We start from the raw sequence: 15,009 nt of genomic DNA, 5'->3' as shown, positions 1-15,009 counted from the left end.
CCCTCCGAGTGCCCGCCACGGTGTTATTTTTGACACAGTCGACCCCCGCTCCACGGGCCCAGAAGCCCCTGCCTGTCCGGTCATCGTGATGAGCAGCGTGTTTCTCTGCTCGTGGGTGTTGGAGGGGACGCCTCTCCCAGCCCTAGTTCTCTCAAAGACGTCTGGGGCGTTCAGCAGAGAGCCCTGGGGACCATCTGCACGACAGCACCCCTGTCGCCAACCTCTTGGGGCATGAAATAGGTGCCCTGGAGGGACCTTTCCAAGTCCCCGAGAATATCCATCACTTGTCCCTGTGATTCTGCCTGTAATGGCCCAGGGATGAACGAGCAAGTGGATTTAACACAAACAAATGGCCAAGGCCCCACGCCCCAGCACAATGAGTTTCGTACGTGTTAAAGACACGGATCTAGAGACGCACATCACTTCCGACGCCCAGATGCCAGGCCTGCCCTTGCGCTGGGCCAGGGACCCTAGAAGGGGCTTGTCCAGGAAGGTGGAAGGAGGGCGTGTTGCACAGTTCGCCTGCTCCCGTGACGCTCGCTCAGGGCTGCTCACACTCTGAGGGGCCCACAGTGGCACCACGACACTTGGCTCTTATTTTCATGGTGAAGTGAACATCTTCGATTTCCTAATTTGAAAATTAAGTCTCTGGTGTCACTCCTGAGTAAACAGCAATTACAGCACCTGAAATACCTTGGAGAACGCAGCATGGAGACAGGGGCTTTTAAAAACTGAAGCGCATCAACGCCTCCCTCACTGGCGTGGTGACCCACATCCGCCGGCGCCCCCTGCGCACCCCTGCACGGCTTGCCTCGGGGAGGGTCAGAAGCCCAGAAATGTCGTGGAAAAGGGATTTAAAATGATCATTTGATCATATTTATTTGCTGCCATGGATTAAAATAAACAATTTTTAAGAATCATTTTACCCATTCAAGAGAAGCATTCAATCATCCCGTTGAACAGTCTGGGCAAAAATAATTGCTTTTCTTCTGTGTCCATGAGCACATAGCTCGAAAATAAACTCACCCGAACTAAACTTACCAGTTACAGGTTGTGACACATCATTTTCTGTACGCATGACAGGCACACATGAAATGCAAACGGAAAATCTAAATTTAGTTTAGCGATGGAATTCTACTGGCGTGTATACATCCTCCAAAAGCAGACGAGTCAATAGGGAGAGGGATTTCTAAACATCACATTAAATGATTACTTAGTATCTTCAGGTAGCTGAGGTCCTGGCTACTCATTTTAGTTTTATTTCTGAGTCCAGGCGCGAACACCAGCCGCCACTGGTTTCTTCTCTGTGACATGATGAAGACCACGGCGGCGCCCTGCCTCCCCGGAGTGAGCAGAAAACCCACCTGTGTTTGCAAACGCAGTTGCCGAGCGACTGGGGGTTGGTTTTCCTCTCTGACCAGACAACTGGAGGGAGCTGCTGCCGGGCGGGAGCCGCTCGGAAACTGCCCCCTTCCCTGGGCAAACCAGCACCAGCTCAAACTTTTGCGCTGGCCTGGTCCCCTCCACTGTCCAACACGGATGGGCCTGAGTGCACTGCACATTTCAGGGAGATTTCTGTGAAAACCGTATTGAACTGGGCATCAAGGTACCGAAAGCACATTTGCTCGGTAGTCAGTTCTTCCCTGTGAGAGCCGAGCAGAGGGGCCTGGGCAAGGTGGGCCTTCCTGTGTATCCAGGACTTCCTGTGTGTCCGGCACCTTCGCTGTGGATCTGGGTCTTTTCTGAGGTATCCGGGACCTTCCCTGTGTATCTGGGACATTCTCTGTGTATCCAGGATCAAGTTGAAATCACTGGACCCTTCTGGAGGGAACAGCTCAAAGCCCTGGGTCAAAAGTGCTGACGGGCAGGCAAGTGGGAAGAGGCTGCAGCTGCAGCTGTGTGTGTGTGTGGGGGGACACACGTGCCCAAACTCATGGATCTGTCTCCATCATAAGCACAAGGCCCCAGGCGAGACTGCACCATCCAACAGCACAGCCACCAGCCACATTTCAGTGACCCAAACTTCCAAAATAGCCATGTAGCTAAACTGCAATTAAAAACCAGTTTCTCTGCTTGACAGTTGCTGCAGCTGACGTGACCATAGGGACGGGCAGCTCATCAGCATCGCAGACCTCGTGCAACCTCTGCATCTGTCCTCTCCTCCGTCTGACCCCATCGTGATGGGAAAGCCAATGAGCTGGCCAGCAGACTTGCCTCTGGGTCCGCAGGGGGCTGGGTTAGCAAATCTCCTGAGGCAGAATTTGGAGAAACACACTTTTCTCAGTTGTGACCAGCTAACGTGATTGAGGTGCATAAACCGCCCACACTTGTACGGGACTCGCAGAGATCTCAACTGGGAATGCTACGTCGTTATTTTAAACACACGCCTGATTGCCCGCCTACACCTGCAAGGCTGGACAGCGTTTCTGAATTCAGTCCTCAGAAGTCATTTGCAGCCAGAAAGGAAATTTTAAAATTAGCCTTCCACCATATAAAGCACAAATATGTAATCAAGACAAAATATATTTCGAACGGCAGCCATCGAGTTCTATTTGAATGTAACAGCGACACTTAAATCCATTGCACTCTCTTAATTAGGACTTCAAAGATAACCATATAAAAGGAATTACAGTAATCAAGTGCGAGAATGTCTACACGAGAGCCTGAGTGTGGGAGAAACCCAACTTTGAAGGCAAAAGATGCGGCTTGAAAGATGAAAGCTGTGTTGACACTTTAATTAATGTCAGTCTCCGAACGCAAGCATGAATGAAACAGGACACAGAAACCGTACCCCACGGGCGAGCACACGGTGATTTCCCTAAAGTCACAAGAAATTACGTGGGCCACCCAAGCTCTGGGGCCGCGGTGATGGATTAGCAGCAAAGACATCAATTTCAAGTGTGTTAATTAGCAGGGAATTGTAGCGCGTCCAGCACTTAACATCTTGTAGATGGAGCGCAGTGACGGCAGCTGCTTCCCCGCTCCAGACAGCTCCCGTCTTCACTTTACACGTTAAGGAAACCACGTCACACAATCAGAGCCCGGACGTTCTGCAGGAAACCGACTCTCCGTGATGTGAACAGTCATGAGAGTCCCTGAGTGGGGGCATTCCGAGGCCCACGCGGTAAGTAGGGGTGACGCCGCCCAGGGGCCATGATGATGAGGTAACAGCCACTGGGGACGGGACGCGAGGCGGGGCGGCTACCCTGCCAAGCCCGCTGCTCTCAGGACACAGTCTCGTCCCCAGTCTCAGCACATGGGAAGCTTTAAACTTAGACTGAAGACAGCTCTGAAAAGAAGACTCTTTTTTGGTGACAGTGACACACCGGGGTGGCAATTGGGCGATGATGACTACGCTGTTCTTGGAGAAGCTGCCAACCACACAGGAGACGGCAGTGGTCACACGACTTCACAAGCAATGTGTGCGTGTGGTTTCCTCTGAGCCGCCCGACGGTGCGCGAGGTCTGTTCCAGTCGAGTCGGAATCACATTTTCACGACCACATTTTGGGGAGGGGCGGTCACTCTCGGGCAGTGTGTTACCAGGTGATGAAATCGTCGATGTTCACACCCGTGCACAGCAGGCAGTGGGTGTGTGGCTGTCGACTGAGTTAATACCTGGAGAGGTGCTACCGTCTCTTTATTCGAGGAAGAGAAAAATGACCTTCCCTGAAAAAAGTTAGTAAAATAACCCAGCAAAGGCTACTGGCAGAGAGCGGGAACCCCACATAACTTCTGACTTACTCCCTGTCACCAACGCCCAGTGAGCCCCACCGACATCCTGTCTGGGTCTCCCATACAGTCCAACAAGAAAGGGGGATGGCCCCCCGACCTGCGATATGGGCGGCATAGCCATGCTCTCAGGTGACTAGAGCAGGAAGGACAACGCAGTCCTCGGTCCCCGAAACAAGGACCGGGCACAGAGACCTGCGCTCGGCGCGTGAGTCCCAGCCGGAGGCCTCTCAGGGCTGACGTCAGCGGAGCCCGGATGCCCAGAATCTGCTGGGCCCACGCGCCCCTTTGGTCGTGCTGGCCAAGCATGGTCAGTGCCTGGCCTCGTGTGGCCACGCGGGCAGTGAGGTGGGCAGGGACAGCCCCACCTGGACTCGGGGACACCATTGTGGCTGCACCCTGAGGAGGTGCGGGGCCTCCAGAGCCCGGCAACCTTCTGCAAAAGGGATCTGGTCACTGCTTCCCAACGAAACTCCGACCCAGAGCAAGGAACGCACGGTCTGCACACACCAAGCCACTGGAATCCCCTGCTGTGTCCTTGTCACGGATCTGCGTCCACTCCAGATCCCTGCTGGGAATGCCACCGGCAGCCCTCAGCCCCTCCGGGCCACCACGTCCGGAGGCAAAGGGAGGCTGGCAAATCTCCGTGACTCACCCTGCGGCATGGCCTGGGGCGGAGACCCGGGGGAGACGGCTTGAGTCCACAGTGGCAATTACTGTCCTCTTCAGAAACAACTCGCACTCCGGGGTGCCAGCCACCACCCACTCGGCGTTAAAAATACCCTGAGCCTGATGGCTGGAGAGCGCCTGCCGCCAACTCCCAGAAACCGGACAAGCCACCCCAGGGGGCCGGTTTGGGAGTTCCCTCGCCCCTGGGGGCCCTCTGTCCCCGGCAGGTCACCGGGTGGGAGTGCGACGCTGCCCATGCAGCAGGAGACGCTGTGTCCTCTGCTCCTCTTGACGCCGAGGAAGCATCCCAGGAGGACAGCCATCTGCAAGCCGCCAGGCGTTGGGAGGGAGGCTCGTTCTCATTCATTCACTTGTTTTTCACTAAAAAATCAGCAAGTCCTTACTGAACGTCCACTACCTGCCAGGCCCTACTCTGGGCAGGTCCGGGAGCTTCTGCTCTGGGGGAGCCGGGGTAGGGAGGGGGGCGGAGGAGGGGACAGAACCACATCAGCACCAGGTGCCCACCCGGCTGGAAAAGGACAGGCACGCTGGGCTCCAGGCAGACCCCACGTGCAGCTCAGCTCAAGTGCCTGGAAAACCACCACACAGCCGGCTCCTCTGCCTGAGCCTCGGGTCTAGTGTGGCAGGCGGGTGGCCCGTCAGAGAACCCACCTTAAACCCCCACACCCGCGTCCCCGCCTGCTGATGAGTGGAGAACCAGGGAGAAAGCCGGTTCTCAGGCGGAAGGAGGCGGCACCGTCAGGCAAATGAAGCTGGAGGCTTCGGGGCTGCTCTGGAGACACTTCTGATGCGGCGAGCAGAGGCTAAGACATCCGCTAGGGGGTTCGCGGCACCTCACGTTGGTCGGAGGTGGCCCCTTGGGTCCCAGGTCTGTCCAGTGAGTGGTGCGTGAGGACCGAGCCGTACATGCGGCCCAGGCTCCTGGGCAGTGGTGGGAGTGGCTCCGGGGGGCCACTTTCAAGAGGAATGGACGTCCTGCCTGCCAGGGGCTGGGGCCCCGAGGCTGCATTGCAGCCCATCTCTCTGAGGACCAGGCCGAGGCCCGGCGGGGCACATGGTGGGCACGGGAGGGCGAGTCCGCGGCGCCACACCTTTTCAGGAAACGTTCACCCACTCACCTGCCCGGGGACCCCGCCTGCAGCCGCTCAGGTCGTCAGAGGTAAGCGGACGATCTGACAGTGTCCTTTTGTAAGTTAGACGGCTGTTTCCTGGCGTAACTGATCCCAGCTGCCATGTACAGTGGTGACACTGTGGGCTCTCCTGCTCGGGTCTCCAACCAGGTCCCCGTCCCCTCCCTGGGAACCCTCGTTTCGGGTGAGAAACTGCTGCAGGACTGGCTGTGAGGAGCGGGAACCCCGGGTTGTGTGTCAGGAACCTGAGGTTCCACTTTTTGGCCACAGGACACGTCCACCTGGATGAGGTCAGCTGCACGACCGCAGAGACACTGGAGACCCCAGGGCCGGGGAACGTGGGCGGGCACATCTGGCTAAGGGAGGGCACGGAGCACTGGGGAACGGGTGCTTCTGGAGGAGGAGGCCGGCTGTCCGCTCCGGGGAGCCCTTCTGAGCACATCTGTTCTGGCCCGAGCAGCCCCAGCTGGACGGGGCTCTTACTCGGTGGCAGCCTCTCGGTCTGAACAGCCCGCAGGAGTGTTCTTTGTCCTGCATTTAACCTTGGAAACCGTACGGGAGGCTGGCAATTCCTCTCCCTTCTTCACAACGCAGCCTGGTGTCTCCTGTCCCAGCCGGTCCCCACACTGTCCCTCAGCAGCTCTCAGGGGCCCCACCTCCAGTGGCCCTCCTTTCCCTGGGGCAGCTTCCTGTGTGGTGTCCCTCGGGGGCCCCGATGGCCGAGACCGAGTCCAGGGGAGTGAACACAGCAGTGGCTGATTCTTTGATTGCGGTTGCAGGAAATCACAGGCAATTAAAATGCCACAGGCTGGGTTTCACATTCTTGAGACCCGGGCTGCGCGTCTCGCTTGGTCTGAAATGCGGGTCTACGTGCACAGGGGAACCACCGGGTCAGCTGGTGCAGAAGCCTTTTTCTGGCCTTCGGATCTGAGGAGGCAGAGGTCGTCAGGAAAACTGTCCTCAAAACCTCCGACTCGGGGGCCGGGGGCCTTTGGACGCTGTGGCCCAGCTCCTTCAGGACAGAGAGCTTCTCAGGGGTCCTTCTTAGGTGTCTTCTGAGAAGTCCTGGGTGAGCCTGACAAGCGCAGGGACATCTTGAATGGCCCAGACGTTCTCCAGATATTTTGGATGGACCGAGGCATGAGGCTGTCATTTTCCGGTTCCTTGAATCACAACGCAGACTCAGGCCTGGGACCCTAGCAGGGAGCCTGATTCTGACAAGCCTGGACCAAAACCCTGCCCCTCACCTCGGGGCTCCGACCCGGCCCCACAGGTGGGGGCTCCTCAGGAGACGCCTGAATCTGATTTCATGTCCTCGGCATGAACTTGACTTTATTACAAGAACTGGCCTAGCCTGCCCAGGAGAGCGATGGGTCCGCACACCCCGTCTGAGGCTGTATCAGCGCTGGCTGGCGCCCTTGGTCCACCCATTCCTGCACTCCCAGGGCGCTCACTGAAGTCCTGTTACAGCAGACTCAGCCGCGCCCCACCCCCCATCTCCGTGTGGGAATCCCTGCTGCCTGTGACTCTGTCGCCTTCCATGAAGGCCACTTGCAGACACAAGCGAAGGTCAGGATCTTCATGTGGGAAAGTCACTCGGAGCCATGTGAGGGGCCCCAGGCTGTCACCAGGGCCCCAAGCAGAGGGGGTGGCGTGGGGGTGCTCAGAGTCAGCACCGGGGACTCGGGTTACCCTGGAAACCGGCAACCATGGCACGCCCTTGACAGACACTTCGCTGGGACAGGAAACGGCACGAGGGAGGCAGCTCCTCTGCTGTGCCCGCCGCGGGCCCTGCGGGGTTTTCCTTGGTTTTAATGACTTCTGCTCAGAAAGTTTCTGACCCAGAGAAAAATCATTACGATCTAATTTTCCAGCGGTTTCCTCCATGGTGTCCATGACGCTCTCTCCCTTGAAGAATCGGGTGGTGCGCACATTCAGACAAGTGACTCTGATGGATAAATCATCCCCCAGGCGAGAAAGAGCCCACGTGTGAAATGAAAGTGAGATGTTTTCAAAGCTACTTCGATTAAAGACAGGACACTGATCAATACGCAGCGTTTTTCATGATGAAAGGCACTGTGGGGTGCGGGTCACGCCGCGGGGCAGTGATGCCAGGCTGAGCCCCAGCAGACTCGGTGAAAAGAGGCCGGGGCGGCAGAGTCCCCAGGGGCTGCAGGGGCTGAGCCGCAGCGTCAGCCTGAGGGAGCTCCAGATCCGCGCTTAAAGCGCATTTCTGAATCCTCAGCACACTGCCCACGCAGGTGTTTTTATATCTGACGACTGCTAGATGAATATTAAAATTGCATATTTGCATTTCATACAAGGCGAGGCGACCTAGCAGCTCGGACTTCGTTCTCAAGCGTGCGGAGAGAAACATTGAAAGAAATCCCATTTTTCAAAATAAGCACTGGGGATGTGTTTTGGACAACATCTCTTTTGGAATTATTTTCTAGAGATCGTTTTAGAACTGTAAAGGAAAGCATCTGTCAGATTAACCTCCCTCTCCCCAGGCTGCAGACGGACAAAGGACGGCTAGGAAGTGTTCCTCCGAGTATCCGACCTCCGGATATTTTGACACAAAACGACTGAAGTCCCGCCCAGATTCAGCGGCAGGAGGCTCTGCATGCGTCGGAAGCGCGGCCCCACTGACTGACGGGCGGCAGTGGCGACTTCGTGCGGGTGCGATGGTCTTCTCCGTCCTGGTGTCTGTCTGCTCTTCCAGACGGGGCTCCGTCATTTCTCCGGTGTTTTTCACACTCCTGTGCACGAGGCTGTGGCTGCTGCCTGCCGTCCCGACCCCACTGAGGAGGGAGTGTGCTGGACACTCACTTCACAGGGACGGGCAGGGCTGGTGCCTCCCCTGCGGCTTCCCTCTCTCTCTGCCCCGACTCTCGGCCCCCCTCCGACCGTCTGGAGGAAATCCGGACTCCAGGACTAGCCTGGGACCCACCGGAAACTTCGGAGAGAGGCGTCTGCTGTGATGTGTGGGGCGCACCCGTTTAGGGACGAGAGCAGTACCCTTGGCAAAGCGAGGCGTCGTGGACTGGAGTCCCAGCCTCCGTTCCGCACGACCCTCACAGGGCCTCCACGAGTGTTTCAGTTTGACTCCACTGCGACAGCAGCTCTACTGGACGGCGCCGTGGACAGTCCAGCCCTGTCCTGCCAGGTAACTGCTGCTCCAGCGCACTTCTGGAGACCACGGCAGCGCTTCGCTGTCCCTCACTCCTCACAGACCCCCAACCAGTGTTGGGGGTCTATCGGTAACGATCTCTTCAAGTCTGTGTTTAACGCGGTGGGTGAAAAGCCCATCACTGCCCTGAGTTTCTAACCTGCCCATCTCGTGCCTTCCTCCCACGAAGGGCAGAAGCGGGTGCAGGCCTTCGCCGACAAGGCAGCTTGGAGTCTGGGCCCCACACCCGGGGCCCCGATGGCACAGGGACGGTGCTCTCAGCCCTGCAGAGGCCACCGGGACAGCCCTCCGCCCCCACCCCCACGACCGAGGCCCTGCAGCTCCGCGTGGGGATCACGAAGCCTCCGCCGGAGCCAGGAACAGAGAACACGCACCCGGGCATCGGCCTCTTTGGAAACGGCTCTGGGTCCCGCCTGAGGAGGCAGGCTCAGCTCCTGGTTCCGTGGGACGGCCCGGAGACCGGAACCGGCCCGGGCCCTGGATGGAGGCACCGTGCGGTCCCGGCTGCTCCGCTGCCTCTGGGCTGCCCCTCAGGCACTTCCTCTCCCAGCACCGGCCGGCGTGGGCTTTCCCAGCGGCGCCAGTTCTGCAGTTTGTGATTCCAGGCGCCCCCCCGCCCGTTCTTGCCAACACCTTCAGTGGGCACACAACACACCCGATCCTGCCACAGGGCCACACCCTCCCAGGACCGCATCATGTCCCTTTCCCCACAGTGGGTCCCAGTGCCAGGAACCGCAGACAGCACCCTTCCCTGTGCTGCTCAGGATGGCCCTCAATTCTTCTGACCTGTCGCCACGGTGCCCTCAACCCAGGCCACCTCACTCCCCAGTGCAGCCGGCTCCTGGCGGCTCAGCCACGCGTTGCCGCCCGCTTTGCACTCTGCTCTGCATGTGTCCCCGGGCCAGGTGCATCCATGGTGCCGCAAAAACCAGAGCAAAGCGGAGAGATGCCGGGCAGTGCCATTTGGTGGAGGTGGTGAATTTTCAGGGGGTGGATGCGGTTTCCACAGACGCTGAAGGAAATGGAGACACTGAATCTGCCACCCAAAAGTCGGCCGAGGGTTCATGCCCACCGCCAGCCTGCTGGCAGCAGTGAATCACAGTTATGGGTCTGCTTCCCCAGCGCGAGGATCCGGCCGGACGCTGCCGGGGAGGCGCCAGGGCGTCTCTGCACATCGGCTGCTTCGCCGCAGCCTGTTCCACTTTGACAGTTGAAAAGCAGTCACCTTCCAAATACCGCTGCCTTTGTCTTTCCCCATACAAAACCTGACAGAAGTCAACGACTGTTTAAAAAACCCAGCCATTATGGGTTTCACTCTAAGAGAAAGAAAGGTCGCCTGTGAAAGAATGTTTCTAAACGCCACTGCCAGTGTGACAATGTGACAACATGACAAGTGCGACTTGGGAAAGTCACCAGACACCTGGGGTGCCCTTCACCTGCGGGGAAGGCACGCGGCTCCCACCTGGGGAGGGTGGGGGGGTGGCGCACGCACCTGCGCGGTTCCACCAGCAGCCAGCGGGGGGCGCTCTCACCTGCCGCGGGCCGGACGGTGGAGGTGGCGGGGCAGGGCGTCAGCGCGGGGAGGCACTCGTCGTCCTGGGAGTAGCCGGCCTGGATGGCCCGGAGGTAGCTGTGGCTGCGCGTCCGGAAGCAGCCGGGCAGGTCCAGGGCGTCCATGGCCTGAGACTCGACCTCCCCAAAGACGGACTCGCACACCGACTCGAACTGCCCGTTGACCTCAGCCTCGCTCATCTGCAACAGGCGAGAGGTCATCGGCCCGGCTCTCCCGCCACCGCGGGACCCGGCACGACGGCCGGACCGACCCCCCACCCCCCACACCCCCGTTCCCGTGGCCTCCTGCGCTCCGCGGCCAGTTCGACGGCAGCGCGGGGACCTGCTGAGCCTGGGACGCAGCTACTGGGGTATTTCTGACAGGACAGCAACGGCCAGTTCCAAGAATTCCCTGGTGTTCTGAGGGCCCGCAAGGCGCTTAAAGGGTGGCCGACCCTCACCACTGCACTGGAGAGAGACTGCGTCTGAAGGTCTGGCTCCCCACCTGGTGCAAAGGGCCTGTTCAAAGTATGAGGGACTTCAGCTGCCTCTCCCGGTCGCCACAGAAACTAACCTTCATTTGTCCACGAGCTCCTGCTGGTCCCCACAACAGCTGGGCAGGTGTCTGCACCCAGCTGGTGGCCTCACCTAATTCTATTTTTTTCTTTCTCGTCTTCAGCCCGGGATTTCCCCATAGGCACCTTATGTGGTAGTTTTCCAGGTAATTATGTTTGAGTCTGTGGTTTAATTTCCAGGTATGGAGTCACCTGGGAACCTAAAAGTTCCCGCGGTATTTTAAGCAAGGACCCTGGCTGGGACTGCGGAGGGACCTCGCACACAGAGGGGCTGGCCCCTGCGTGGGGCGTGGGCTGGTGGGGGTGCACGCCCTGGGCGGGGGGCACACTTTTCCTGAGAACTCTAGCCAGCGGTCCTCGTGCATTTTCCACGCGCCCAGTTGGGAGGTTTGGAGAGGAAATCCAGTGCAGCAAACTATGGGATCGCACGAGGTGAGGGAGTGTGCGGTGGGAGAAAGCACACGGTGCAAGGATGAGAAGCGGGCCCTGGGCCGCGGCACAGGCCTGAGGATGAGGGCCCAGGGCTCGGACCCCATCTGCTGGGGGGCAGGCGAGGGCTCCAAGCCTCGTCGCTGTGCCCAGTCCCAGCACAGCCCTGGAGGGAAGGTGTCAGTCACCTGGGATGATGACTGACAGGCCCGCCCAGGCCCGGCCTCGGCCTCTGGGAAAGCGTTCCGTGTAACCCGGAAACACCCATGAGCTCAAGCGCTGCTTTTTAAGGACAGTTAAAGTTGCTAAGCACTGTGTTTAATTTAAAATCTGGAAATCCGGTTTTTCGCGTCCTATGGCATGCGGCACTGACAACACCCAGGTCCTGATTCTCCCCAGCAGGCCCCTCTCCTCAGGCCGCCCCGAGGTGGACTGTCTAGCACCTGGCGGTGCCCCCGGCCCCCGGTGCTCTGGGAGCGACACCAGGCACCACGGCGAATTTGTGGCTGTTCACGAGGAAGGTTGGGCAAGCTCATCAGTCAGCGGGGGAGCTGGGGATGGGCAGCAGGTCGGAGGACGGCAACGGGAGAACCGTAGTCACGGCCGCCAGGACCACGGGTTGTCGCAACGCCCCCAGGTTTGTCTTCAGGGAGAGGCAACTCCAAGTCTGCCTCAGCCCCTCCCCGGACCCGAGGCCTTCGACTTCGCCCCCCTCCCCCAGGACAACTCCCGGAGTGACGCGGAACTACCGACTAAACCCAGGGGACAAGGGAAGACAGGAGCCCCCACCTGGCTCACGCAGCTGGCCTGGCTCAGCGTGCTGACCGCTCTCATGTAGCTCTGGTTCCGGGAGCGAAACTTCGGGGAGCTGTAGTTGGCGGCGGGGTCCAGGCTGTGGCTGGCAGGCCCGTCGCTGGCCGCCTGCAGGTAGCTCTGGCTGCAGAGACAAAAGAGGAGAGAGACGTTCCCTGAGCGGCGCTGGGGGGCCGGGGAGGGGGGAGGGGGCCAGTGACCGTGGGAGCCAAAGCCAAGAGGCTGCTGCGAGATTTCTAGCCCCGGTTCGTCTGTTGACAAATACTTTGCCTCCTGTAACTGGTCCCAAAGTTCACATTTACGAATGTGAATCTCATTGAAAGCAACAGGGGAGGCCGTTTGCGGAACTGCTTTGGAGCCTGACATTTTATGGACAGGCAGGACGTTAGGGTCACTTCCACGTGTTTCGGAGACTGCTGAGAAAGCCGGGCTCCTGAGTCGGGCTCCTGAGCCGAAGCCAGAAATGTGTGACGTCTCGTAAAAGCCAGGCGAGCTTTTGGCAGCCCTGCCTGCTCAGAAAAAAAAACAAATACAAGGCCTCCAGTCTTAACCCAGGCGGGAGTTGTCCGGGTTGGGCAGTTTGGGCAGATGAGGGGCAGCCCGGGAAGTTAGACCCACTCTATCATCAGCATCACTGCTCCTCCCGCACTCCCTTCGGAGCCGTTTTCTCCGGCTTCCCCGGCTTTCCCTTCCTGGGATTCAGCTGGAGGAGCACCAGGGTGTCCCCCCCAGATCAGATTTACATAACAAAGCAGGGGCCTCCCTGGGCTGCTGGCAGAGGCTACGTGGAGGGAGATAACTTGGAACAGCAGACGAATCCAAGCCCCCAGCCCTGTCACCTTAGAAAAGCAGTGGAGAGCTCACGTGGACCGAAGGACAGAGCAACAGGAGACGCTATTCTTACACTAAGTGTGTGATTCCACACTCAGGGGTGTCTCTCCATTTTCACGAAGGGGACCCGACGTGAACGGCGGGCTACTGCGTTCCACAGAGGTGGAATATTCTAGCCAGTGTGGGGTGCATGCGTGTGTGCACGTGTGTGCCGTGTTCCTTCGCCCACACGGAGATTACACTATTGTCTGCCGCACGCATTGCACTTAAACTTGAATCAACTGCCTGGTCTGACATGGTGCCTTAGACCACAAGTGTCCTCCCAGCCCTGAGTGTGGAGACATGCCTGCTTGTTCCTGTCACGTGGAAGCCGGTCAGCCTCAGACTGCAGTGGGGACACAGCCCGCCGAGTGCCTGTGTCCCTTCTCAGCCTGTCCCTGAGGCCAAAATAGAGGCTCACAGAGCCACATTGCCACTGCATCAGCCTCCCGATGCTCAAGGTGTCCCTGTGACGCCCGCAGCCACTAAGTCCTCAGGGAACCTGCTAGCGGTGACCACATGGCCCCAGAATGTGTGGACAGCGGATCGGGGACCTGCAGCCGCAGGGACTGAGCACTGCCCAGCCGCTGCACCGCCTTGGAACGAACGACGAGATTGCAGGAAGCCAAGGTCCCAGGCTCGGGACGCACACCTGGGGTGTCTCCCTGCAGAGCCTGCATTCGCGTTCATCACCGGAGGGCCTCAGGCGCCCGTCTGGCCCAGGACAGTCGGCAGGGAGCGAGGGCCGCTGGGTGAGCAGGAAGTCCTGACCCGCTCATGGAACCGGCCTTGCCCTGCAGAGGCACCTGAGGCAAACCGGCAGGGGCGAGGCTCTAAGCGAATGCGGCAAACAGCCCCGGTCCTTCCCGCTGTTCTGGGAGACGGGGGCGGTGGGACTGTGACAGGGGACCCCGCTGGCGCCTGGGGTGGCCTGTGGCTGAATGACACCCATTTCAGGCATGTGGCCTCTTCAAGGAGGCTGGCACGAGTCCCTTCGCACTAACAGCAGAGACACGGAGGAGCCGGGAGACCGAGTCAGCTTCGCCTTTTCAGTGTCTTATTTTTAGAGCCCGAACGCGGTTGTGTCACAGGCCTTGGTGGCCGCTCGTCTGTCAGGGTGGTCAGCTGTCACCCCCGACACGCGGTTCGCGGATGTGATTTCTGTTCATTCATTCGTTGTGTCAGCCGCACCGGGGACACGCTACACTGGGAAATGCAGGGCAATGACAAAGAAGGTGTCTCCTGGCCTGAGTGCCACCAGGCCACGAAGAGGGGACCGAGCTGAAGGGCGAGAGTGGTGCACACAGGGCCCGAGGGTGGGACGTGGCTGCGGGTCCGCGGGGAACCGCTCGCACTGGACGTGGGGCTGCACCGCCGCCCTCCGTCCTCCGCTGGGCCCACAGGCCCTTCTGCACCTCGAGGTCAGGACTCCGCTCTGCGGATCGGGCGAGGCTACGGCTCCGGAGAAACGAGCTGAGCTTCTGTGGCGGCTTTAAAGCGAAAGTGAGTGAAACCGCATCGAAACCTCTAACACTCGCAGGGCGTGCTAGGAAGCTGTGACCACAACTTCCCAGCAGCGTAACTTCGGTGGAAACAGAAATTTCAGCACAACGATCTCGGGGAGGGCTTCGCAAGTTAGCAGAGGGCTCCATGGGCGGGCACCGGCACCTGCACCTCCCCTGCTGGCTGGCTGGCTGCCGTGATAGATAACTTACGGAGTGGACGGAAAAACGGACCTGACTGCTGGATGGCTGTGCAGGCCCAGTGGGGAGGGGGGGGGGCGGAGTGGGCGGAGGCAGAGCTGCCCCGCCGAGGTCACGGCTGCGGAGGCCGCAGTCTGGCTCCACCCCTCACTGCCCATGTGCGTGCGCGCTGGGCCTAGCAACCCGCAACCGTGCGGTGCGGGACGCGCCCGACCTGATCTCCTCACTCGGCGGCGAAGGGCTGCGTCAGTACCCAGACTCCGCGGCCTCGGCCTCAGTCTGCCAGTTTGAGGGCCTTTTCCTGCTCTGGGCAGATTTCAGTAAATCT

The 15,009-nt window shown here is 59.4% G+C and overlaps 1 protein-coding gene across 1 annotated transcript in view; it reads right to left on the bottom strand.

Moving 5' to 3' along the window:
- The window catches only part of DLGAP2 (DLG associated protein 2), a 194,492-nt gene that overhangs the window by 22,948 nt on the left and 156,535 nt on the right, over positions 1–15,009 (bottom strand). The window contains exons 8-10 of the mRNA XM_053655367.1: positions 14,645–14,668; positions 12,085–12,232; positions 10,273–10,492 (exon numbers count right to left, since the gene is read on the bottom strand). Coding sequence (XP_053511342.1) covers positions 10,273–10,492; positions 12,085–12,232; positions 14,645–14,668 — 392 coding nt within the window. The remainder of the gene's footprint in view (positions 1–10,272; positions 10,493–12,084; positions 12,233–14,644; positions 14,669–15,009) is intronic.

This window comes from Artibeus jamaicensis, unplaced genomic scaffold (assembly GCF_021234435.1).
Source record: "Artibeus jamaicensis isolate MK-2021 breed Jamaican fruit bat unplaced genomic scaffold, CSHL_Jam_final contig_958, whole genome shotgun sequence".
In the NCBI taxonomy this organism is placed as follows: Eukaryota; Metazoa; Chordata; class Mammalia; order Chiroptera; family Phyllostomidae; genus Artibeus; species Artibeus jamaicensis.
Note: the sequence above shows the minus strand (reverse complement) of the source record. Positions and strands in the feature narration are given on the sequence as shown.